The sequence below is a fragment of the Palaemon carinicauda genome, chromosome 35 (genome assembly GCF_036898095.1).
Source record: "Palaemon carinicauda isolate YSFRI2023 chromosome 35, ASM3689809v2, whole genome shotgun sequence".
Classification (NCBI taxonomy): domain Eukaryota; kingdom Metazoa; phylum Arthropoda; class Malacostraca; order Decapoda; family Palaemonidae; genus Palaemon; species Palaemon carinicauda.
The window spans coordinates 21,394,278-21,420,740 of NC_090759.1; the positions used below are offsets into that span (position 1 = coordinate 21,394,278).

Consider the following 26,463-nt stretch of genomic DNA (forward strand, 5'->3'; position numbering starts at 1 on the left):
CCACCGCGCGGGACCCTGCGGAGTAGAACCAGCAGTCGCCACCTTGGGACAAGGCGCAGCAGAAGAGAGGGCGACCACAGCCCCGGTTTGTTTCTCGCCAGCGGAGACCGCCATGATGGAGGAGCTGTCCAGGGACCTGGTGCATTTGTCATCCTGGCTTGATTGGTGGGCCGCCACGCTGGTAGCGTTCCAATCCTCGTACGACCTAGTGGTTCCGGAAAATCAGGCCCTGCTGAAAGAGCTGATTAGCTCGGGAGGTAAGGCCCTGAAGTTCCTGTCCTATCAGTCAATTACGTAAACCGCTAACTGGATCCTGAGAAAAAGGGACACTGTACTCAACAAACTGGTAAGGCGGCTCCCCGACAGAGAGGCCAGGTCCCTGAGGAGTCTTCCACTGTGAGGCGAGACTGTCTTCCCCCTCAAGGAAGTAGAAGTAGTGATGGAGAGGGTGAGGAAGTTAAAGGATGTGGGGGAACCGAGACCTCCTCCAGCAAGAAGACCCAACCATAGGAGACCTCCTTCGGACGTCTCTCTTCCTCCTCGCACCTCACCTAACCAGCCCAGGAGAGACGCTCCTACTACGTCCTGGCAGCAGTCTTCTCAGCCCTCCCGTAGGGGATCTGCAACCACGCAGTCAACATTTAGGCCCTCCTACTCGGCCTCCAGAAGAGGGCGTTCGGGCCGTGCCTCCCAAAGAAGGTGGGGAGGGAGGCCCCCTACTCCTGCCGAAGCCTCAGGTGGGGGGATGCCTCAAAAATTCTTGGCAAGCATGGCGGGACCACAGGTCGGATCCGTGGATCGTGACGGTCCTGAAGGAAGGATACAGGTTGCCCTTCCGGGTGGAACCCCCCACCTCTGATACCAGATCTACAGGTGGAATGGTTGGCACCGAAAGACTCCCTGAGAAGGACAGCCCTGCAAGAAGAAGTGTCTGCTATGCTAGCGAAAGGGGCAATGGAGCCAGTCAAGAACCCAGGGCCAGGGTTCTACAGCAGACTCTTCTTGGTGGAGAAAGCGACAGGGGGATGGAGACCAGTCATAGACCTCTCAGCCCTTAACAAGTTCGTGTGCAAAACCGACTTCAAGATGGACACTCCGAAGTCTGTCCTAGCAGCCTTGAGGAAGGAGACTTCATGATGTCGATAGACCTCAAGGACGCATACTTCCAGATCCCTGTCCACCCCTCCAGTAGGAAGTATCTAAGAGTGAAATGGGGTACCCAAACATTGCAGTTCAAGACCCTCTGCTTCGGTCTATCCACAGACCCCCAGGTCTTTACGAGGATCTTCGCGACAGTCTCAGCCTGGGCACACGAACAGGGCATCCGTCTGATTCGGTACCTGGACGACTGGTTGTTGCTTTCAGACTCAAGGGAAGTACTGAGGGGGCAAGGCGCCAAACTCCTGCAGTTCTGCAATGTCCTGGGTATCACCATCAACCTGGAAAAATCCCAATTGATACCATCCACCAGGATGACCTACCTCGGGATGGTCGTGGACTCCCGGTTGGCGAAAGCATTCCCTTCTGCGGAGAGACTAGACAACCTGAACCAGATCCTACGGCCCTTTCTGTCGGGTCAGCCCAGGAGGGCCAAGGACTGGCAGAGACTGATAGGTCACTTTGTGTCATTGGAGAAGCTAGTCCCTCAGGGGAGACTCAAGCTCAGAGGAGTTCAGTGGAGCCTGAGAGAAGCCTGGAACCAGAGAGACTCCCCTCACAAAGTAGTTCCAGTGACCACGGAAACGAAGGAGGTCCTCGAGTGGTGGATGATACACTTCGAACACCCTCAAGGGGATGCCCTTCGCGGACGACCCTCCGGAGATGCTCCTTTTCACGGCGCCTCCAAGGAGGGTTGAGGTGCTCACCTCCTCGACAGTACAGCGAGAGGAAGGTGGGGACCCGAGGAGAAAAACATGCACATCAATGTACTGGAAATGATGGCCGTGCAGAGGGTGTGTCTGGAGTTCATACAGAAGCTCCGGGGGAACACCGTGGCGTTGATGTGCGACAATGCCACCGTAGTAGCACACATAAAGAAGCAAGGTCTAAAATCAAAGGAGTTGTGTGGCCTCACCTTGGAATTTCTGGAATGGGCCGGAAGGGAGCAGATCAAGATCTTGGCCAGGTTCATTCCAGGGAAAAGGAACGTCCTAGCCGATGGCCTCAGCAGTGGGGGTCAGGTCGTGGGGTCTGAGTGGTCCCTCCACCCAGAAGTGGCCAAGACTCTGATCCAGAAGTGGGGTTCGCCGGTAATAGACCTCTTCGCCACGAGACTAAACGCACAGCTCCCCGTGTTTTGTTCTCCTGTGCCAGACCCGGGAACAGCGTTCGAGGACGCTTTCCAGCATCCCTGGGACAACCTCGACGTGTATGCCTTCCCTCCCTTTGAAATGCTCAGACAGGTTCTCAACAGGGTGAGGAGAGCGAGCAACCTGTGGATGACTTTGGTAGCGCCCTGGTGGCCGGAGAGAGAGTGGTTTGCAGACCTAAAGGAACTGGCGCGCCTTCCACCTTGGCCCCTTCCGGACAGGTCAGACCTTCTGCGGCAACCACACTTTCAAAGGTTCCATGAGAACCCTCGGTCCCTCTGCCTTCACGCGTGGAGGTTATCGAGCGTCTCCTGAGTAAGTAAGGCTATTCGGCGAAGACGGCAACGAGGATGTCGGTTTACCTGAGACGATCTTTGGCCGCTGTGTACCAGGCAAAATGGGTTACCTTCACGAGGTGGTGCGCCGCTAAGAATTTCAAGCCGTTGAGAGCCTCGGTCCCGGAGATAGCCGACTTCTTAGTCTATCTCAGGGACGTGGCAAGCATGTCCATCCCAGCCATTAAAGGAGTTAGAGCAGCCCTAGGTCAAGTCTTTCTCCTGAAAGGCATTGACCTAGGTTCCTCCAGACACATCTCGATGCTCATCAAGAGCTTTGAGCAATCATGCCCTCCGCAAGAGGTTAGAGTGCCCCAGTGGGACGTGGCTAGGGTCCTGAAGATGCTTTCAGAGCCTCCCTTCGAACCCCTAAAGGACATCCTAGACAAGGAGCTCACCCTCAAGACAGTTTTCCTGTTGGCACTAGCGTCGGCAAAACGGGTAGGGGAACTTCATGGACTTTCATATGAGGTGTCACACTCGAAGGGCTGGCGTGAAGCTACCTTCAAGTTCGTTCCATCCTTCATGGCCAAGACCCAGAACCCAGCAGTCTGGGACCCCAAGTTTGAAGGATTCTTGGTGCCGGCAATCCCACGTTCAGGCAACCCCAAGGACTTGCGGCTGTGCCCTGTCAGAGCAGTACGGAAGTACTTGGAGAGGACGGCCAGGCTTTGGCCCGAAGTCAAGAATCTGTTCGTTTCTTCTGGTTTGGTGAAGAAGCCGGTATCCAAGAACACGATCTCCTTCTGGTTACGGCAAGTGATCAGGAGAGCCTACAGTAGTGTAGGAATCCCTATTCCAGGTAAACCCAGGCCCCACGACATCAGAGGACCGAGTACCTCTCTGGCCTTTGAGAAGAACATGGCAGTCGGCCAAATCCTGAGGGCTGGTACTTGGACCAACCAGTCGACCTTCACAGCTCACTACTTGAAGGAATGCTCGAGGAGGTCCTTGGACGGGTTCTCCCTCGGTCCCGTCATTTCAGCGCTTCAGAAGATTTAAAGGTATAGCCCCAGGGAACCCACGGGCAGTAAGTCCAAGAGACACAGGTTCCTTTTCCTTACTCCCCCCCCCCCCCCCCCCCCCGTTACCTTTTACCTTCCCTTAAAGGGACTCGGAAGGACTTTAACTACCATAAATTCACCGTCACTGAAGAAATACGCCTCCCAGGCGTCTTTTACAGAGGTAAGCCACTTGGACACTAAGTTAGTTTTTTTGGTAGTTTTCCCTATTTCGAGTGTTCTCCTTCGATGGGTCAGCGGAACCTAGCCCCCTATCTAGGTTTCCCCTTTTTTGCTTTCATCTTCCTGGTCTCTGAGCCCTGCAGTACACTCCTACCTCCTAAGGTATAAGTCTCCTAAGAAAGTAGTTCAAGGTAAGTACTCCGTGTTGGAACAAATCACAAATTTTAAGTAATTTGTATTTTTCCTAACAGTACTTACCTCGAACTACTTTCGGGTTATGGCCCACCCATCCTTCCCCGAGTGACTTACAGGACTTAATAGAGTGAGGACAACCTCTTTCCACCAAAACTTACTGAGGAGCGAGACCTGAGAAAGCATGCTCTCTGACCCCGGGTCATCTTTGGGCGCGTATCACTCCGCCAGAGATTACCCTGCATAGAGAACGGGAATAGGGTACACTACACAAAATTCTGGTCGGATGGGAGGAGATCCCAGATACTCCTAAGAAAGTAGTTCGAGGTAGGTAATGTTAGGAAACATACAAATTACTTAAAATTTGTGATTTTTTATTATAAACTGCACATTATACCCTACATCCCTGATACTTGTTGTCTGTTGTCTAACAATTACCTCATTTTGTCGAGGTGTTTGATTTTACATTTAATTTAGAAAGTCCGTTCTTATTACTATTTTGTATAAGATTGAAGAGTGATTATTTAATTTAATGATTATTGCATACAGACAGGAAGTTCAAATTGAGACATATGAAAATATTTATTCTTGATTAATTTGATTTTATGATGATTTTATATTTTATCAGCTTACGCCATTACTTGCTCCCCTGATGAAGTGACTTGTTCTGATGGCAGCTGTGCACCCAGTTATCTGCAATGTCATTTACCATTGAAAAATTCTTCTAAAAACCTCAAAACTTCTAAGGTAATTTTATAAGACAAAACTAGTAGCATATGCTGCTAATTTTGATAGTGTTGGTAGGTTTGATGTAAAGTAAAGCACTTTACTAATAGATTCATAGCGATGATAGCAACCAAAATTGATTCTCATCGCAGTCATTATCAATAAAACTTTTACTTCAGTTTTCAACTTTAATTGGGGACCACTTGAAGTACTTTACAGTACAGCTTTGTCTTTCCTGTACACTTTCTTCTTAAATTTTCCATATCTTAGATCTTCCTAGAAATAATTTTCTTGCCACGATCATAATTACTACTTTTCTAACTTACTCTTCCTCATCCCTTCTTAACGCATGTTCAGATGTCAAAACCATTAAAATCTTTGAGATAGTTGCTAGTGTTCAGCCCCTGAACACCATGTGCATTGTTTTTATGTATGAGAGTTTTTAATAATTACCTTTAAAGATTTATATATTTGTTTTACATTTTTCATGTTACTGATCAATACCCACATTTTACATTCATTAGTTCTTTTCTTTTCATTTCACAGTAGTCTACCATGTCTTTAAACTTCATCCATTGTCTTAATAATTACAGAATTAATATACCTCTAAAGTCTGCCCTTTTTTTTTCAATATGGTTCTTCACTGACCTTTTCCTCATTTGCTCATGTACATTTTGGGCTTTTTATATCCTTGTATATTTTTCAATATTGAGTACTGTACCGTTTATTTTGAGATGAATTACATCGGTACCCGATGCCAGGTTAAGCCCAGTCCGTTCCTCTACATTGCCATGGTCATTACTCTGAAGATATTAGAAAACTAAAGTGCAGTACAGCGGATTTTTTTTATTCATGAATGCAGGATAGCTTAAGGCATGAAATTTAGATTTTATGTATGGCCGAATTACATGATTTCATTTGTAAGATATGTTTTATATGCTATTGGAGATTAGGCTTACGGAATCATACTACTGTATTTCAATTAATCTTCCCCAGCATTCATTTGATGTTTGCTTTGAAGTTCAAGCTTTAGTGATAAGGGAGATAAAAGCAGTTTTTACAGCCTATTTCATGACTCGCATAGGTTGTACTGTCTATTAAATTTTTTATTCCTGATCTAGATATTAATCTCTGGCACTGTCGATCAATTAGTTCATTATGCATGATGCATAAGATTTTTCATAATTCTAATCATACTTTACATTCGGATCTTCCCGGACAGTTCTATTCTGTCGTAATACTAGGCAGCCAGTTAATTCTAATAGTCGGGCCTTCTCTATCATGAGTCTCAATATTACACAGTATTCTAGAAGTTTTATTTCAGCTGTGACCAAGTTGTGGAATGATCTTCCTAATTGGGTAGTTGAATCGATAGAACTTCAAAAGTTCAAACTCGCAGCATAAGTTGCCTCTTCATGAAATACAGTATGTTTTGATGTTACTGTTTTTAAAATACTGTATTTCCCGTGTCATAAAACGCTACAAGTGGTAAGATGCATCCTTGAATTAGCAAGGCAGTTTTTGGAAAAAAAGAAATGGAGAATTTTATAATGTTTAGAAGCAATTCCTAGTCGGCAACTCTAGTGAGATTTCATAAACAACTAATATGTCATAGTGTTGCTGCTAGGAGACGACTAGTTGGCACGTTTGCTTGTTGAAGGGGATTGGCGAATAGCCAGTTGTCAGCTGATTATCAAAACAAATAACTTTCTACTGGACAACATTAAACAAAAATAAATTTTTTTATTACATATGAATAAAAATTGTTGGTTTATATTTTATGTCTGGTGAGTGAGTGCTTGTCTGTCTCTAGTTGGATGTTTGAGGGTTGTCAAACCTCCCTATAAAATTTTTTGTAGTGTTAAGATGCATGGTGCATTTTGGGGATATTTTCAGGAAAAACGGTGTGTCTTATGATGGGAAATTCACTATTTTATTCTAATTGTTCATTATTTCTCAGATCGTTTGTTATTTGCTTTCCTCACTGGTATATTTTTCCCTGTTGAAGCCCTTGTGCTTATAGCTTTTTGTTTTTCCAACTAGGGTTGTAGCTTAGCTAGTAATGATAATAACAATAATAATCATAATCATAATCATAATCCAGTAATAACAAATGCCACCAACAGGTAGCACTGTGTAGGGATTTGTTTATAATTCCTCTGCTTTGTTGATATGCAAGCAAACAGTAGGAATTCATGTGAACTCCATATTTAGGAGTTTTTTTTAGCTGTTCCTACATTCTATTTGGAGTGATGATGGTAATAAAGAGACTTTATCAAGTATTGATTAGTATAAAAAAAGTTATGTTCTCAGGTTTATCTAAAATAAGATATTATGCAGGTTTTGGTAACTGCTGTCTTCAATCTTTGCTGTCATGCAGAACTTAAGGTAGCCTAGAGATACAGATTTTTGGAAAACCTCTTAAATGTTTGCTTTCACCCAGTATTTTGGGTAGCTTAGATCAAAGAATGGCAACTTTCAAGATATTTTTTAGAGAATAAACGTAAGCTACAGAGGCTAATTGTATGTTGGATGTTTCATGTAGATTATAATCCTTTTCTGAAAGTTACTCGATATCATGATTCCTTCTAATCAGCTTCAAGGGCAGTCATTGTCTTAATACCCTTGTTTATTCCTATGAGAATACAAACTTCCGAGTCATTTATATGGGGTTACTACTAATCATGTTTCTTAACTCAGCGCATGCGCTAGAAGCAAGCGGAGTCTCACTCACCACACCTCTTCATGACACTGCTGATCGAGAAGTGAAGAGGTTGTGCTCTCACTTCCTCTTTACGATCAACCCTTTCTCATTCATCTTGCCTACCCTTTTAGTGTTTAGTTCTTTTGATTTGTATATTATTACTTAATTTACAGTAAATTGAGTGAATATTCATTTTCTGCGAGATATGGGTGAATCTTTGTCTAGTAAAACTTGGTATTTACGTTCTATCCCAGGATGGGATAGCAACTATTGTGGCATCCTTATGAGCCAGGCAGACAGACACACACATCCTCTTTATTCACTTGCCTTGACAAGAAATGTTCAAGGGAATCTCTATGTAAATAATGTAGGGAGTGTAGGGAGAGATTTTTCTTGTCGCAAGAAACTTAATGAAATTTCCTCGTTACTGCATCGCTTTCCAACAGGAGATGGAGACGAATCTCATTCTATGTGGCGAAAACCACCCTTTAGTTTTTCCAGTCAGCTGCCCTCTGTCTTATGTACCTTACGTTTTACTTCCACATTTTTCTCTCTATATCTTTCATACTTCTCTACACTATTACTCTGCAGCAATTCTTCAAATGCCTCTTTTTCTCTTCCACTTTCATCTTTATTCCTTCTTTTTCCATTCACTACCCCTCCTCATGCTGCCTCTAACAATCCTCTTGCTGTACACATCACTTGCACTCCCAACAAAATTTTCTTTCACTAACGTCTACTACTCCTTTAGATTACCACTTTAGATTACCAGTTTCTATCACTTCCAACCTTTATTAATATTAACTTTTTTTTTTTTTCTTTTTTCGTTTTTTTTTTTAACTTCACTTATGTGACAACTAACTTTCCTTCAACCAAAAAATGATTCGACATACCGTTAGCCATACCTCTAAACGTGCAACTAACTTTCCTTCAACCAAAAAATGATTCGACATACCGTTAGCCATACCTCTAAATGTGCGCATCTATCAACCTTCCAAGCATCCTACTTGTTATCAACTCGTAATCCATTAATGCCCTTTCTATCAGTTGCATTTGCCATTCTTACCCATGTAACGGATTTTGAAGCAAAGCAAAAAATCTATTTTTGAGTGAGATGGCCATGTCATCCTGATGGAAGCTTCGTATAGACAGCTTTCTAAGGGATATTTGGCTACAGTGATACTCCCAGAGAATTGACCATAGGTCTCCAGAATCCTAACTCCTGGCGCGAGTATCCTTAAAATTTTTCTTAAGGATATCGCATAATATCAGGGGACGTATATCTTGATACGAAACATGGCAATTTCACCCCGAATAGCGTTTTCGCTCTGAGGGGGAAGAGTGGCGAAATTGAAGGGAACCCGTTATCAAAGTTACCCTTCCTCCCCTACTATTACAGGGCTCCAAGATGGTGCTCATTCCTTGTAGCATTGAGCATGGTGCTACAGATGCAATAGTTTCAGGAGGGATTATTACCTAAGCCTTTTCTTAGAAAAGGAGGGTGTGTCCATCAGGACGACATGGTCATCTCGCCCAAAAATAGATTTTTTGCTTTGCTTTAAAATCCGTTTTTTGGGCTCAAACCATGTCGTCCTGATGGAAGTTTACCAAAGAATTACTTGAAAGTACTGTATCTGTGGGTTTGTATAAGCGCCTCAACCTTGGGTCAGCTTCTATATGGTCATCCAGACCATTGAAATATATGACGATACCGTTATACGTCATTACCACTAATCATGAAACAATGTTAGGGCTTCCTGACCCTGCAGGGAAGTGTCTTACTAGACGATAGAAGCTCAAGGTTTGTATTCATGTAGGAACAAATATAAGTACAGTATCAACCATATATTTTTGTTCATATAAATCAGTACCTTAAGTATGAGTTTTACTTAGGAAAATAAGTGTTTTGTTTTAACTACTTGTGGGGCGAAATAAGACGCAATTACACCTTAATCATTTATTAAGTCAATAATTAAATGGAACAACAGGTGTAATATAATATGTAAAGGAATTATACATTCAACATATACAGACAAATGTTTTTCTACCTGAAAGGGAAGAAAAGGATTAAATGCCACTCACAACAGATTAAAAAATTAAGATAATTTTACTGTAAATGTTGGATACTATCAACACTTTGTACAAGTGTACACATGGCACTAGTGTCATTGGTATAATTCTGCACCTAGAAAAGAACAGTCCTAGTGTCACCAGGGTGACACTCAATAAAAGGCGTCCCAATAAATTCGCTGTTCATCGCAGCACTAGACGACAGGTTTCACCACACTACCTGCCGCCACCACAAAATGTTTGAGTTCGTGCACTTGCTTCGCATAATGTTTGTAAAACACTCTGGAGGACTTCCATCCAGTGTATGAGCGAAGACGCTCAAAGTCCATATACTGAAAGAAATTCAGTGAGGAAGCCATTTTTCTCAGATCATGACCTGCGGGTGTACTATCAGGATCTGCTCTGCGAATGAAGCAGGTGAGCTTCGCCCTCAGTTGTTTTAGGGAGAAGTTCGATCCTGAGGTTTTGCCTTTGAAGAGCTGTCCTCCCCTGAAGTCTGAAGTTCTTCGAAGATAGACCTTTAGACACTACTGGACATAGAGAGACATCTTCCTTCAGAGGGCAGATTCTCCAGGGACCCCACCTTTTGGTGGGTAGCTCGTTTTTGGCGAGAAAAGTAGGATCAGGAAAGAGATTCAGTTCACCCGCTTCCATTAACTGAATATGGCCCTCATCTTTTGATAGGGCCACTATTTCACCTAACTCTAGCCCCTGAGGCTATAGCGAACAGGAAAATCACTTTTTGTGTTAGATCCTTAAGAGAACAATCTTCATTGTTCAAGGCTGAAGCATAGTGTAAGACTTTGTCCAGAGACCATGAAATGGGCTTCGGAGGGGATGCAAGTTTAAGTCTAGCGCATGCCTTTGGAATCTTGTTGAAGATTTCGTTTGCCAGGTCCACCTGGAAGGCGTAGGTCTAGTCAAGGCAGACTTACACGTAGTTATCGTGGTGGCAGCCAAGCCTTGGTTGTGAAGGTGGATGAAGGAGGACAGGCAGAAGTCTATTGAGATTTCTTTCGGCATTTTTGCTTTTACGAAAGCAACCCACTTTTTCCAAGATGGTTCGTATTGTCTTTGGTTGACTTTGACTTGTATTCTTCTAGGAAGTCTATACTGCCTTTCGAGATCCCAAATCTTTTCTTTACTGCCAAGGCGAGAAAATCATATGAGATGGAGGTTTTGGGTTCTCTGTGATGAAGCGAAGACAGTTGACTTCTGAACCAGTTGAGATAGAGCTGGGTTCGGTAGAGGGACCAGCCTTAGCTTCAGTTCCGTCACCAGAGGGAACCAATTACTCTTGGGCCACTTGGGGCCCACTAGTGCTGCAGTTCCATTGAATGATCTCAGCTTGTTGAGGACCTTCAGCAGGAGATTGGTTGGAGGGAACAGGTAGATCCGGGTCCATTTGTTCCAATCGAGGGACATGGCGTCCGTCGCCTCCGCCAGAGGGTCCTCGTATGGGGCTACATATCGAGGTAGTTTCTTGTTGTCGCTCGTCGCGAAGAGGTCGATCTCCAGTTCTTGGACTTTTTCCAAGATGAAGGAGAATGAGTCTGCGTCTAGGGACCATTCTGACTCTTATCGGCTTTAGCCTGGATAGAGTGTCCGCTGTCACATTGCGGAACCCTTGTAGGTGAACTTCCGATAAGTGCCATCTCTTCTTTTTCGCTAAACGAAAGATGGCTAACATCACATGGTTGATGTGGGGCGATCTCGAGCCTTGTCGGTTCAGACATCTCACTATCACTTCGCTGTCCAAGACCAGCCTGATGTGGGCTGATCTGTGTGGGGATAGTTTCTTCAGCGTCAAGAGGACTGCCATGGCCTCCAGAATATTGATGTGAAAGGTCTTGAACAGAGATGACCAAGTTCCTTCGACTTTACTTTGATGGGAGTGACCTCCCCATCCTTCCGTTGAGGCATCTGTGTGGATGGTCACTAATGGGGGAGGTGGTTGTAAGGGAACGGTCCTCGTTAGGCTCTTGACCTTTGACCACGGCTTGAGAAGTGATCGTAGTAAGGTCGGTGCCGGTCTTTGTAGATCTCTTTGAGCGTTTGATGCGTATCCTCTCGAGACTCCTGTCGCATCTTTCAGCTGTGCTCTTAGCACTGGGTCTGTTACTGCCGCAAACTGGAGAGAGCCTAGTACTCTTTCCTGTTGACATCTTGAGATCCTGTCGGATTTCAGTAGTGTCTTGACAGAACCCGCAATCTCTCTCCTCTTCTTTGGTGGAATGGAGAGGTGGTGTAACTTCAAGTTCCAATGGATTCTCAGCCATTGAAACTCCTGAGCTGGAGAGAGGCGAGACTTCTTGAAGTTGATCTTTAATCCCAGATGTTCCAGGAACTGGATTACTTTCTTGGATGCTTGCAGACAAGCAGTCTTGGATGCTGCCCACACCAGCCAGTCGTCCAGGTACGCTGCCACCTGAACACCCTCTAGGCGTAGTTGTTGTACGACTGCGTCCACAAGTTTTGAGAATATCCTTGGGGCTATGTTTAGTCCGAAGGGCATAGCTCTGAAGACATACTTTGTCTTCTGTAGCTTGAATCCTAGGTAGGAGAGGGGGCGGCTGACTGGGAGGTGCCAGTAAGCATCTGCCAGGTCTATTGAGACTGTGTACGCCCCTTTCGGTAACAGGGTCCTTATGTGTTGAAGGGTTAACATCCTGAACTTGTTGTTCTCGATGAATTCGTTGAGTGGCGACAAATCCAGAATGACTCTGAGTTTGTCAGAGTCCTTCTTGGAATGTGATGGACTTTGCTTTCTCGATGAAATCGTTGAGTGGCAACAAATCCAGAATGACTCTGAGTTTGTCCGAGTCCTTCTTGGAATGTGATGGACTTTGCTTTCCTTATAACCTTTTTGCTCAAGAGTTCTAAAGTATATTCTTCCAGTAAGGGGGTAGAGTGTTGGAAGAATTGAGGAAATGAAGGTGGAGACCTGTTCCATTTCCATCCTAGTCCATTTTTGATTAGGCTGTGGGCCCAGGGATCGAAGGTCCAATGATCGCGAAAGTGTTGGAGTCTCCCTCCTACCTGTAGCATCTCATTGCCTTGGGGGTCCGTAGGGCTTGCCACCGTGACCGTGTCCTCCCCTTCCTCATGTGGGGTGTCTTGAGGAGCCTCGTCGAGAACCTCTTCCTTCCAGACGAAAGGTAGTGGTTTGCCTCTCAAACCCTGGGTTGAATGCTGGTGACTGGGCAACCAGCTGTTGAGGCACCACTTGGAAGGTGGTCTGTGGCTGAGCGACCAATTGGGGCATTGCGGTCATGGTGACCGTGGGATGTTGCTGAGGAGGCCGAGAAGGTAGTCTTGGCTTCTTTGTCTTCCGTTTGGTTGGGGACCAGCATCCGGGGAAGACTTCCTCTTTGAGGAGATGCCCCACTTTTGGAGAGGGTTCTTATTCTCCGTGGCGGCTTTCTCAACTACCTCTTGGACCGCTTCTTTTGGGAAGGGGTTCTTACCCCAGATGCTGGAAGAAATCAGCTTCCTGGGTTCGTGTTTCACCGTCGCGGCAGCAAACACGAACTCCCTACAGCAGTGATTCTTAAACTGAGCGCGCCCCTAGGGGGCCGTTAGGAGCTTCCAAAGGGGCCGCAAGTAGTTAAAATAGTAACAATGAAAATGAAAATGTTGTAATTATGATGTCTTTTGTTTTACAATACAACATAAATATGGATAAATTAATCATTAAGGAGGATGTGTAATATTTTTTGATGTGGTCATGATCCATGAATGATTGTAATAAGAGTAAAAATTATGTTTATTTTTGCAGTAATTAGTATTTTTTCTATCAATGTAATTACTGTAATCTGTGTAATGCTAAAACAGTTTGTTTCATCATAATATATTTATTTTACCCATTTTCTATGAACAATGTTCATTTTATTGAAATATAGTATAGTGCATTCCTATAAAAAATCAACAGCAATGAAACAAAAATCTATCATTCATCCATTTACTCACATAACCAATAAAGTATATTAGCATACAAAACGCAACATATTGTTTATAAAAACAATACATACATATGGTACTTTCTAGTTTGGCAAAAATTTCAAGGGTGGGGATGGGGGGCATGGGATCTATGCTTAATGCAGAAGGGGGGCGCAAGGCAGAAAAGTTTAAGAACCACTGCCCTACAGGCTCTCCTAGCCTTCATGAAGGCGTACAGGTCCTTTACAAGGGTGGCCATATGCATCTTGGCCAGGACCGTGAGCATGTCTGGGGTGCTGTTGTGGCCTGCACATATCTCTATGCAGTTCTGGAAGGATAGGGAGACAGTTAGCTTCTCTTTTGTCTTTTGCTCCCTTCGCAAGAGAAAGTCCGACAGCTTAGGGAGGTTCTCACTGAACTGCTGTCCCCAAATATCTGCATCTAGCTTTCCTTCTGAGAAGGTTAGGTGGACCTCCTTCCATTCCTTTTCATCCGTGGGCAGGGCTAAAGACATAGGCCTACACTCCTCTAGTGTAGGGCATGGTTTGCCTGCTTCAACTGCCTTGGCAACAGTCTGGAATGCCTTCGACATAAAGGGGAAGGCTCTTGAAGCAGGAGCAAGGAAGGTAGGGTGTTTCTTGCTCAATGCAGAAACTCGTGAGTTGGTATAACCTGCCTTCTTCAGGCTACTCGTCAAGAGAGCCTGTGCTTTGTCGTGGTCGAATACCATGACTTCCTTCAGTTCCGTCTCTTCCTTTGATGCTGGTTCATTCTTCAATCGAATGAAGCACTCCGGGTAGGCGTTAAAGTTCGGCCAGAACTGAATGTCATTCAGAGGTACGGCTCCCATCTTCTCCGAGATGTAGAGCTTGCCGTTGGTAATAGGCATGAACTCTGCATACCTCCAGGGATTGGTCTTGGAGCAGGATGGCAGGTCTTGAACTGTGGGTTGCTTGTAAGACCCTCGGGAGGCGGCGGTCAGAGTCGCTTCACGGAGCTCTCTTGTGATCTTCGCTCTCCTTGCGAAGATTCTCCTTTAGAGCGGAAATATGGGCCAAAACTGCATGACCCATGGCGTCCAATGGAGGGGTAGGAGCCGAAGACGTAGATGGTGTCGGTTCTGCTGCCGGCACAGGTGGAAGGGGTTCCTCCGCTTCTGACGAATCGACTTCTTCATCTCCTCCTGGGAGGAAGGGTAGACTCTTCCTCAGGATCGTCCCGAAGGAGATCCTTCTCTGTGTCCGTGGACACTTCAGACATCCTTTCCCTCTGGTGGATGTCCATGCCTTGCATCACTTCACCGGCTTCCGCTTCAACTGCGATCTGGACGCAGGGAGGCCCGGGTCGTGTCTGGGGCACGACGGCATCAGTACCAGCTTTAGGGAACAGCAAGCTACGCATCCTGTCATTTGGAAGGTACGGTCCCCGAGAGTTCTTCTGGAACCCTCGTACTGTACCCATTTGCGAAGCTTCTCGCGTGCTGCGTCCCTCGACTCTGCTGACTTGGGGTCGCCGAAACCCTCGGCCACCAATGGTGAGCAGACATTGCAGTTCTTGGGGTCCCAATACCGCAAGGCTTTGGTAGTCACAATGCAGGCGGCATGAGACCTGCACATAGTGTGACCACTAAAGTTCCTACTTTTGTGGTTACAGTACATCACACCACACTTAATTTTCTGCTCCTCCTGTAAAGAAAGGAAATTGAAAGAAGTGTGCGGTAATTTATCACACTTGATAAATACATTTCATGCAATAAATGTTTTGGTATCTTAACCATTATGGCTTAGGATAGTTAGCTAGAAAGGAAATAGGAAAGACGCAGACTTGTCTCCTGTCCAGCCAATTGTTGTGACCTCCCCCAATATTAATATTAGAATTTCCTTATTAAAGGAAAATCAAAGGAGAAGGGTTCTAACCTCTAGTGTTAGAATTAGTGTATACTAGCACTGACCCTTTCATAAAAGTATTAATATTGTGGGGTAAAATATGATCTGATGACTTTCATCAGTGTATTGAAGGAATACTTCACTTCAATATAAAATTGGTCTCAACAATAGACTGTGAAAGGATACACAGGGAATGTTAGAAAGATAAACTACTGTATAATATATACTATAGTTTTCTGCCTGCAGTATGTACTATACTGCAAAAATACTGGCTACTGTATAAGCATAAACTATAGTTCAGCCAGCATGTTGCCGGCTAGGTTAGTACCTGGCGGCACCGGTCCAGCCAGCATGCTGCTGGCTAGGTTAGTACCTGATGGCACTAGCCGACAGAGAGAGAGAGAAAGCATGGAGCGAAGGGCTACCTTATTAATGTAGTTTAGCACAATAAATAAAGGTGTAGGTATTATTATTCCTACTGCCTTCCTCCAGAATGAGCGTTCAAATGGAAGGAGGGAATGAATCATTCTAGCTTCCATCCAGCCACAAGATCTGCTGCCGGCTACTGCCGGTTTCAGGAATGTGGATGGCAGTCCAAGGGAGGACTGAAGAACAATCAAAGACAAAGGATCTCCCACCGGCAGCCGTCATGGCAGGCACAACCTTTCCCGGAGCCTTGCGTCCGTAGGGGAAAGTCAGAGCGGCTATCAAGCCGCCTATGTAGGAGCCGGTCGGTGCCACGTTCTACCCGGCAAGCGGGGAGATTGTAGGACACCGGCCACAGACATGCGATGGCTAGGCTATCGCTAAAGGACAGAGGGGCAGGGAAAGGGTCTTGTATGTTGTCGGGAGAAGGCGGCAGGATTGCCGGCCATTTCCAAGCACAATTTGAAACCTTGTTTCAATATCGGCGCTATCCTGGGCGGCAGAAGAATGTTGATTCTTCAGCCCAGGGTCTGCCGAAACAAGACCGCAAGGGAGAAGGTGGCGGCATTGTACTACCACTTCAGATTTGTACTAGGGAAGCTAGGCTTCCTATACGTACAACTGTAAGCCGGCAGGTGGAAAGACTGAATACTCGTAAAACCAAGCCGGGATACTCACCGGCAAGGGGGAGAAGACAGAAAACACTAGCCTAGTCAAGCTGGAGTGTACTACTCTATGGCAAGACCAAGATAGGGATGTCGCTTAATGGCGGCACTCGGAGGGAAGGAGGGTTTACCCTTAAATCTCCGAAGGAGACGAGTATCGAATAATATAATTAATTCTAGGAAATATACTATATCCTGTTGAATTGATAAAGCGATGTGCAAAGGTAAACGGGGATAATGTATGATAGTATACTAAAGCGCTTAGGCTAGGTTAGCCTAGCGCAGGGCGAGATCTCAGCTACCTATATCACTGAGACTCTAACGTAAACGATCGGCACATTTAGGAAGAGGAAAATTATTTGCATGAAGTTATCTTCACTAGTATAATTTTTGCCTAAATAGCTATAATTCATTAAAGCTAAATACCGGGAATGTCGTTCTGCTGACTAAATAAGTCATTCATGACGGACGACAGCGTCCAAAATGGCGCCTCCGGTGACCGGCTATGCTCCAATAAGCACATTAAATTTATGCTAATTTCACTGTAAGAAGGGAGCTAAACATTATACACAGTAAAGATTAAATACTCAACTTTCCAGAGGCAGAAGAGGCTGGAGAATGCATAATAAATCCACGAGAATAGCGATCTAAAACACTAGATAAGCAGGGAGAAACACCGTGCGAAAGCGCTACTGAAATAGGAATGAGCGCCATCTTGGAACCCTGTAATTGTAGGGGAGGAAGGGTAACTTTGATAACGGCTCCCCTTCAATTTCGCCACTCTTCCCCTTCGAGCGAAAACGCTATTCGGGGTGAAGATTGCCATGTGTCGTATCATGATATACGTCTCCTGATATTATGTGATATCCTTAAGAAAAATTTTAAGAATACTCGTGCCAGGAGTTAGAATTCTGGAGACCTATGGTCAATTCTCTGGGAGTATCACTGTAGCCGAATATCCCTTAGAAAGCTGTCTATAGGAAGCTCCATGAGGACGACATGGCTTGAGCCAAAAGATTTTTTTTTTTTTTTAAATCTACAACGTACTACTAGCTCTTGTTCAACTCGCATATCTACCAGTCTCTCACCACACTCATTTTCACCTGGTACACCATGCTTTCCAATGACATCTTCTACCTTTCCCGCACCCACTCTGGCATTCAAGTCACCCATCACAACTACATAATAACTTCTACCCAGTCCTTTTACACACCTAGTTAATTCATTCCGCTCTTTTTCAGTTTTCACAACCTGGCCCATACGCACTAACAAACGCCCAACATTCCCAACCCTTACCCACATTAACCTAAATGATACCTCCTTCCATTCGACTACTTTACTTGTCATCTATTCACTCAGCAATAAAGCCACACCCTCTCTTGCTCTTCCCCTTTCACTCCCAGTCACTTCACCAAGCATCACTTCAACCTTCCCTTTTATCTTTGTCTCACACAAGACCAATTTATCCAGCCTTCTATTCCTAAACATACTTTCATCCTAAACTTACTTCCAATCTCACAACTTTTTACTCTATCGTACAGCATCCATGCACATTCAGACACCCCAAATCTGGTTGGTACCTCTCAGGAATAAAAATTACAGGAGAGTGGGTTCCCCGTCCCCTCGTTCCGCCTATTTTAGTTGCCTCTTATGACACGAAGGGATACATAGGTGCGGTCTTAATTGTTGTTATGCCCCTTTTTGTTATGCAAATTATAATACTCACATATATAAAATGTAATTAAAGTCTTCATTGTTTTGCAGGAGGAAAGTGAGGAGTGTTTGCTAATTCATGGATGCCTGGCAAAAGTTATTGGCCTAGCCTTTGGCATTTTTGGGTTAATATTAATCATTGCTGGTTGGAGCTTCTGGTTCTATAGAGAAAGAGGTAAGTGATTGAATGACTTGAAAATTTCTTTGTCATGGTAAACAAAGACTATAATAATCTATAATAGGGAATGCTCTTATCTGCTATTTTCAGTTATATGTTGATTAATTTTGGAGAGTTTTAGTCCTAAGTTTTCTTGATACAGATTTATATTATCTGATAGAGGATTACATGAAACTTAGTGTAGGGTCTGAATTGCATTCTAAGGTATTTCCTGGGCTTTTCTAATTCTGAATTTTATATACTGATTACATCTTCAACTGCTTGTTTACGAGGTCATGGTAATTAGTCTAATACAGTAAAGTAGAATTTATCAACACTCATAAATAATACTGGTAAATGTATTGAGATAATTATTTTTATCAGAATAAAGAAAGTGGTCTAGTTAGTGTTTTATTATATATGAATATGCAAATGACCATTTAAGGTTTATTTCGTAGAGACACTAATTCTTATACTACAGTACTGTAGTGATGCTTTCTCTTTCCATCATATTTGAATATGAAACTAAGAAAATTAAGTCAAAATTATATCCATAACAATATATATATGTATATATATATATATATATATATATATATATATATATATATATATATATATATATATATATATATATGTATGTATGTATGTGTATGTATACTGTATGTATATATATATATATATATATATATATATATATATATATATATATATATATATATATATATACTGTATATATAATTTATATGATTTATATAATATATATGTATATAATATAATATAATATATATATATATATATATATATATATATATATATATATATATATAATATATATATATATATTATATATGTATATAATATATGTATATAATATATGTATATAATATATATATATATATATATATATATATATATATATATATAAAATATATATATATTATATATGTATATAATATATATATATAATATATATATATAATATATATATACAGTATATATATATATATATATATATATATATATATATATATATATATATATATAATATACAGTATATATATATATATATATATATATATATATATATATATATAATATACAGTATATATATATATATATATATATATATATATATATATATATATATATATATATATATATATATATATATATAATATACAGTATATATATATATATATATATATATATATATATATATATATATATATATATATATATATATATATATATATATAATATGAAAGAGGGGGTATCATCAACTAGTTAATATAAATTAAGCCTTTTAATTTAGTCTTTGTTTATATTTCTATAATTTTTTTCTTTGTTCTGTCTATTCATCACTGACCTGATGTTTTATGGATAGTGCTCTCATCAAGTAAGTAAAAATGTTTTGTAATTTTTGTGTTTGAATGCATAAGTATCTTATTCCCAACTATTATTTGTATGAACCTCCACTAATGTTCATATTGCTTCTCCAGAAGCTAAATTTATTGATGTTTACTCCAAAAATGCATAAAATTTTTCTCATTTTCTTTCCTTTCCAAAGATACATGTAATGTAATGACACAATCTATCTGTTAATGGAAAGTAGCATGCTAAGAGTTGCCCATCTTTAGCTTTCTTTGTTGAAGTAACTTGTCAAGACGTGGATCTCCCCTTTCAGATTATAGTAAGCTTTTATAGGTTTATGATTAAATACCTAATTGTTTGGTTAGCATTTCTGCCCGAGGAAAGCAATTTTATTTTAAATATCTGTTGTGATGAGTAATATATATATCACAATTCCTATTAGCACTTGTATTTCAAATTAGTGTTTATGGATCCAGAGACTATACTCTGGCCAGCATTAAAGCTTCTACGTTGTAAACAGAATGCCTGCTGTTTATTTCTTATAACAGCCGAATTAAAGAATTTTTATTTCAAGGGAATTACATCGAGATGGATATTTATTGTGGATATGGTAATGATGTAACTTCCCAGGTAAGTTAGTGATGATCCTTTTTGGAGTTTTAACTTATTTAATCTCAGAAGGCCACCGAGCATTCTCTTGTGGGTGGTAAGTCTGGCTTGCTTGCCTGGTTGCTTACACTAACCTAACTTCCATAGTCGGGCCTCTTGGTCATTATTACATAGTGCTCCTTCAGTAAGGGTTATGAATGGTCAATGCACCTCAGAGTTGAATTCCTTTTGTATGAGTATTTTCTTGAAGTAATTTACTTCATTTGCAGCTTAAGTCGTGCATTATTGCATACTTGTGGCTCTATATGACATCTAGATTGCAAGGCAGAAGACAGAGTTTGGTAGCTAGATCCTAATATCCTATCTCTTTCTAAAGTAAGCGATCTTAAATAATATACATAGATTTACTTTGGGAGGTGGCATTTCATATCGTAGATGCTTTTAAATTTTGTTATTGGTGGTACATCAGCTCAGCCTGTCGGTTGCATCACAGGATCTCTTGGGATGACAGTGCATTTCTATTTGCTTCAACAGAGGGGCATCACTAAATTACTATGTAGTTGCAAGCAAGATCAGTGTTAGGAAATAGTCCCCTGGAAAACTTACTGTAAAACTAACTTATTACTTTTTTAAGATAGGTTCTGATGAGGCTTTTTCATCTACTGGAGGTACTCAGAGACATCGGTGTCTAGATATTCATGTCACTTTCTTCATTTTGATGTGAATAAGAAGTCATTAAGTAATTACCACTTTTACTAAGAATGGCTATTTGGCATTAACACTGATGAAAAATATTAAAAAAAATTTCAATCTATTTTTAATCTATTGTTTAAAAGGGTTGTGGTGGCTTATTAGAAATGCCTTTGCCAGGAGATTACTGACCTAGGGTTCGAGTCTCGCTCAAGGTCAATAGTTAGTTGTAGTGTCTGAAACCTCACCATCTTAGGGGCCATATAGATCTATCTGTTGAGTTATCAGTAGCCTTTGCTTGGCTCCTCTGTGCTTTTAGCTTGGTTGGAGAGGGGCTTAGGTGCTGAAATTATGCATATATGGTCATTTTCTAGAGCATTTTCACTGTCTCTTGCCTCTACCATTCATGAGTGCTCTTTAAACCTTTATAAGCTAATTGACTCATGACTCTTTGTGGGTCATATACGGGGAGTGTTCTTGAAGTACCTTACTTTGTAGTTAATTCTAGACTTGTTGTCTTTGAGCAGAGAAGATCAGGCTCTTTTCTATAAGTTATGATGAAAATACACTACTGTACTGTACCACTAATTACCAGTACTTTGATTTTTGTTGGATTGGGAATTTAACTCCATTAAAGCCTTTTTTGATAGCTCAGAAAACCACATGCAGTATTTATAGATTCAGGGTAATATTTCAGGCATAACCTATCGAGTTTCAAACTAACCAATGGGCTTAACTAATGGTCCTACTACACTATTCAGTAACATTTCTGGTTGTACAGTTTATCCCATTTTCAAGATCCTCGCGCAGAGCCTCAGAATTCTGTATTTTCTTGTGCCTTTCTGGAGTGTAATTATAGCACTCACACATTTTTAGCCAATCTTTTAGGCACTTAGATTTTACAAGGCAGCAGACCAAGAGGGTAACCTGGATTCTTATTTCTCTTGCCCTCCCTCACAAAAAATTGATTTATTACAACTATTGTGTACAGGTTGAATGATAGGGGTGGGGTAATTTATCAATAATTAATGTTTCAATAATGAAGAAAGTTATTCAAATTTCTAACTTTCTTGAAAAAAAAGATAGGCCATGGCCCAATAGCATTTCCCTGATGTTGGTCCATAAAACAGATTTGACTTATGAAAAATCTATTTTTGGGTGAGATAGCCATGTCGTTCTGAAGTTCCCTTTGGCAGCTTCTTACTGTATAATATCTCTGCGAGTGATATTACAAGAGAATTAACATCAGGTATCACGGGGTTCTAACCCCCGGAACGACTATCCTAAGATATCGTGTATAAACAGAGACGTATCCGTAGATAACCATAGATATCTGCACCCCCAACAGACTTGACCCAGTCCAGGAAACTAGGGGATGGGATAAGTGAGGAGCCATTACTTATCCCCTTCCCCCATGGTACCCTCATATGTCCCAGATGGCATCATCCCACTAGCAGCATAACTACTGTGAAAAGAGGCATCCTACGAGGAATCGGGGAGGGACAACCTAACGGGTGGACCATCAGGACGACATGGCTATCTCGCCCAAAAATAGATTTTTCTCACGTCAAAATCCGTTTTTTGGGCTCGAGCCATGTCGTCCTGATGGAAGTGTACCAGAGAATTGCCTATGCCTCGGTAGGAAGCCTCAAAGAGAGAGGTCCCAATACCGAAATGCACTTACAGGATTACTCCGTCAAGGCATAGGTATCACTCTCAAATATATATCCCAGAACAGTTCGGAGGCAGTATTGACAAGTATGATGGTCCGTCAAGGGGGCAACAAGGACCAAAGGACCGCCCTCCGCAATTGGAAAAGCACCTGAGTTTAGTGTCAGGAATCCTAAGGAACACAAAACTGAAGGAGGCATCGTAGGTAAGACGTACGAAACAAATACCCACCAGGATAAACAATTCAATTATGTTCAGGAAGGATAATAATGAGGCGGCACACTAAATTTATTGCCACTAAGGTAGTAATAAGGGTAATAAATTAGCATAAAATAGAAAGCATGTAACAATTTACAGAATTTTATTCACAGGGATCAGGGCAAAGGATAATAAGCAATCATCATTAATGGCATATAAATCCATGCCCAGACATAAGGTAACATTAGGGGACAAATACATGACATACGGAACCGTAGGGAACGTATGACAAGATAAACCTGATCAATAGATATATGATCACCTATGTATAAAAAGGGGTAATCACTTGGACAAATTGAGATAATGCTTAACCAACATTTAGACAGGTAGGCTGTAGCACTGAAGGGACACAAGTGAACCTGAAAAGTAAATGATTAATTGCATTTTTTCTTTGTTCCTGAAGCAAAAACCAACTGTTTACTCATTGTAAATAACAAGCTGGAGAAGTGCCCTAGGACTCTCTGTGGGCTACGTCGTTGCAGCGGGTTTGATAACACTTCCCGCAGCCACCACAAAATGGCGTATCTCCTCCAATTGCTTCAGATAATGCCTGCAGAAAACCCTAGTGGACTTCCAACCAGTATATGCCTGTAGTCCCTCAAAGGACATATACTGGAAAAAGTTCAAGGAGGAAGCCACTTCGTATAAAGTAATTTTTGCTCTTAACTGTTTCAGAGACAAATCAGACCCCACTTTTTCCCCCTTAAACAATTGACCACCCTTAAACTGCACTGTTCTTAGTAAATACACTTTTAGACACTGCACTGGGCACAGGGAGTGATCACCTGGTAAAGGAACTATTTTCCATGGACCCCACCATTTAGAGGGAAGTTCATTCTTAGCTAGAAAAGCAGGATCAGGGTATAAATTAACCTCGCCATTATCCACAAATTCAATGTGGCCCTCGTCTCTAGAAAGCGCCACAATTTCACTAACACGAGCACCAGAAGCTATTGCAATTAAAAAGATGACTTTCTGAGTGAGATCATGAATAGAAACCGTTTGATTGTCTATGTCCGAAGCGAATTGCAAAACTTTGTCCAAACACCTAGAGATAGGCTTCAGTGAAGCCGACAGCCATAGCCTTGCACAAGCCTTCGGAATTTTGTTGAAGAGATGCAAGTTAAAGTCAACATCAAAGGCGTATAGTATAATCCTAGTGAGGGCCGATTTGTATGACGAAATCGTGGAGGAAGCTAGACCTTGATCGTGTAAATCAATGAGGAAACCTACACAAAAATCCATAGTAATTGATCCTGGATTCTTGTCTTTGACGTATTTGACCCATTTCTTCCGTGACGCTTCATACCGAGTCATGGTGGTAGATGTTTTATAGTTTTCTGCAAACTCCAACGTTATCACGTTGAATTTGGAACTTCTTTTCCAGGGCTAGGACGAAAAAATCATGATATGAAGGTTATTTGTTCTCCATGATGAAGCGTAGACAATCTCCCGCTGTACCTCCTGGGACAGAATCGGGTAGGGCAACAGCACCAACTTGGGGTTCAATTCTGTGACCATGGGAAACCAGTTGCTCTTTGGCCACAGAGGAGCCACCAGAGCCGCCTTCCCTTTGAAAGACCGAAGCTTGTCCAGAACTTTTATGAGGAGGTTGAAGTGTGGGAACAGGTAAATCCTCGTTCAACGATTCCAATCCAGGGACATCGCGTCCATTCCCACTGCTGCTTGATCCACGTTCATTGCCACATAGAAGGGAAGTTTCTTGTAGAGACTCGTCACAAACAGATCCACTTGAAGTCCAGGGACTTGATCCTGCACGAAACAGAATGATTTTCCATTGAGAGACCACTCCGTCTCTAGAGGTTTTGTCCAAGAGAGGGAATCCGCCATCACATTTTTTACTCCATGAAGGTGGGATGCTGACAGGTGCCAACCTTTCTTCTGAGCCAACGTAAAGATAGCTATCATTACAGGATTTATTTGGGGAGACCTCGACCCTTGTCTGTTGATGCAATAGACTGTCACCTTGCTGTTGAGGACTAGACAGTTATGAATGTTCTTCTTCAAGTGTAATTTCTTGAGGGACCAGAAGACTGCCATGGCCTCCAGAATATTGATGTGGAATTTTTGAAATTTCTAAGACCAACGGCTTTGCACTTTCTTGAGTGGGGTATGACCCCCCCCCCCCCCCCCCCCAACCGTCCATGGCGTCCGTATGAAGTGTCACTACTGGAGGAGGAAATCGCAATAGTACCGTCCACGGTCGAAGTTGATTGCAATAAAACTGGAGTCTGTTTCTGAAGGTCGCGAAGAGCTTTAGAGGCTCTGTTTCCAAACTCTGCTTGCATCCTTGAGTCGTACTTTGAGGACGGTTCGTTACTGAGGCGAATTGTAAAGATCCTAGAACCCTCTCCTGGCATCGCCTGGTGATCGTCCCCCGAATTGATCAGAGACCTGACTGACTTCACTATTTCCTTTCTCTTCGAGGGAGGAATAGAAAAGGAATGAGACTTGAGGTTCCAATGAATCCCCAACCACTGGAAGTCTTGAGCTGGGGCCAGCCTTGATTTCTTAAAGTTGATCTGAAATCTGAGGAACTGAAGGAACCGTACAACTCGGGTGGCTGCTTCCGAGCACTTCAGTGCCGAGGGAGCCCACACTAGCCAGTCGTCCAGGTACGTCGCTACTTGAAGGCCTTTTTCCCGAAGTTTCTGTACGAGTGTGTCGATAAGCTTCGTGAAAATTCTCAGAGCTATGTTGAGCCCGAATGGTATAGCTCTGAATGTTTAGAACTTTCTCTCCGGGTTGAAACCAGGGTAGGGGTAGAAGCGTCAATCTATCGGAAGGTGCCAATAAGCGTCGGTAAGATCTATAGAGATGGTGTAAGCCTCCAGGGGTAGTAAGGTCCGTATCTGCGAAATGGTCAGCATCCGGAAACTGTCGCATTGAACGAATAGGTTTAGAGGGGACAAGCCGAGAATAGTTCAAGGTATGCTCGAATAGATTACCTTGAAATGTCATAGATCTCTTGCAACGGATAACTTTTCTTCAGAAGTACTTGTACATATTGTTCCAGATGAGGTGTTGTTTTCTGGAAGAATCTCCTGAGTTTGGTGGCCTTCGTTTCCACTTCCAACCCAAGCCGTTGGAAATGATGCTCTGTGCCCAAGGACTGAAGGACTATCGGTCCTTGAACAAGACCAGCCGTCCCCCTACCGGGAGATCTTCATTGTTTGTGTTGAGGACGTGAACCTCTTCCTCCTCTGCCGTCTCGATGTCCGCGACCCCTGGACTTGCCTCCTCTGTCAGAGCAGCCTCTACCTCCTTTTTCTTTCTTGGGAGGTTGAAAGGAAGACGACCCTTGTTTATGCACAGGGTTGAAGACCAGGGACTGTCACCACATGCTGAGGTATAGTGAGACAGTCTGAGGGTGAGGGATGGCGGTAGGGGGAGGAGCAAACGACTTCCGATGATAGGTCGGTTTACGAGATCTCTTGGGTTTTGGTGCTCCCCAGGGGTGAAGTTCCTTTACAAGGAGATCCCTCACTTATGGAAAAGGCTCTAGTTCTCTGCGACATCCTTATCCATAACTTC

At 42.6% G+C, this 26,463-nt stretch overlaps 1 protein-coding gene across 4 annotated transcripts in view; it reads left to right on the forward strand.

Annotated features, from left to right (window-relative positions):
- Window positions 1-26,463, forward strand: part of LOC137627658 (very low-density lipoprotein receptor-like) — a 319,178-nt gene that overhangs the window by 277,484 nt on the left and 15,231 nt on the right. For all 4 annotated transcript variants that reach the window (XM_068358830.1, XM_068358829.1, XM_068358827.1 and 1 more), the window contains 2 exons: window positions 4,649-4,767; window positions 18,201-18,324. In XM_068358830.1, the coding sequence (XP_068214931.1) occupies window positions 4,649-4,767; window positions 18,201-18,324 (243 nt within the window). The remainder of the gene's footprint in view (window positions 1-4,648; window positions 4,768-18,200; window positions 18,325-26,463) is intronic.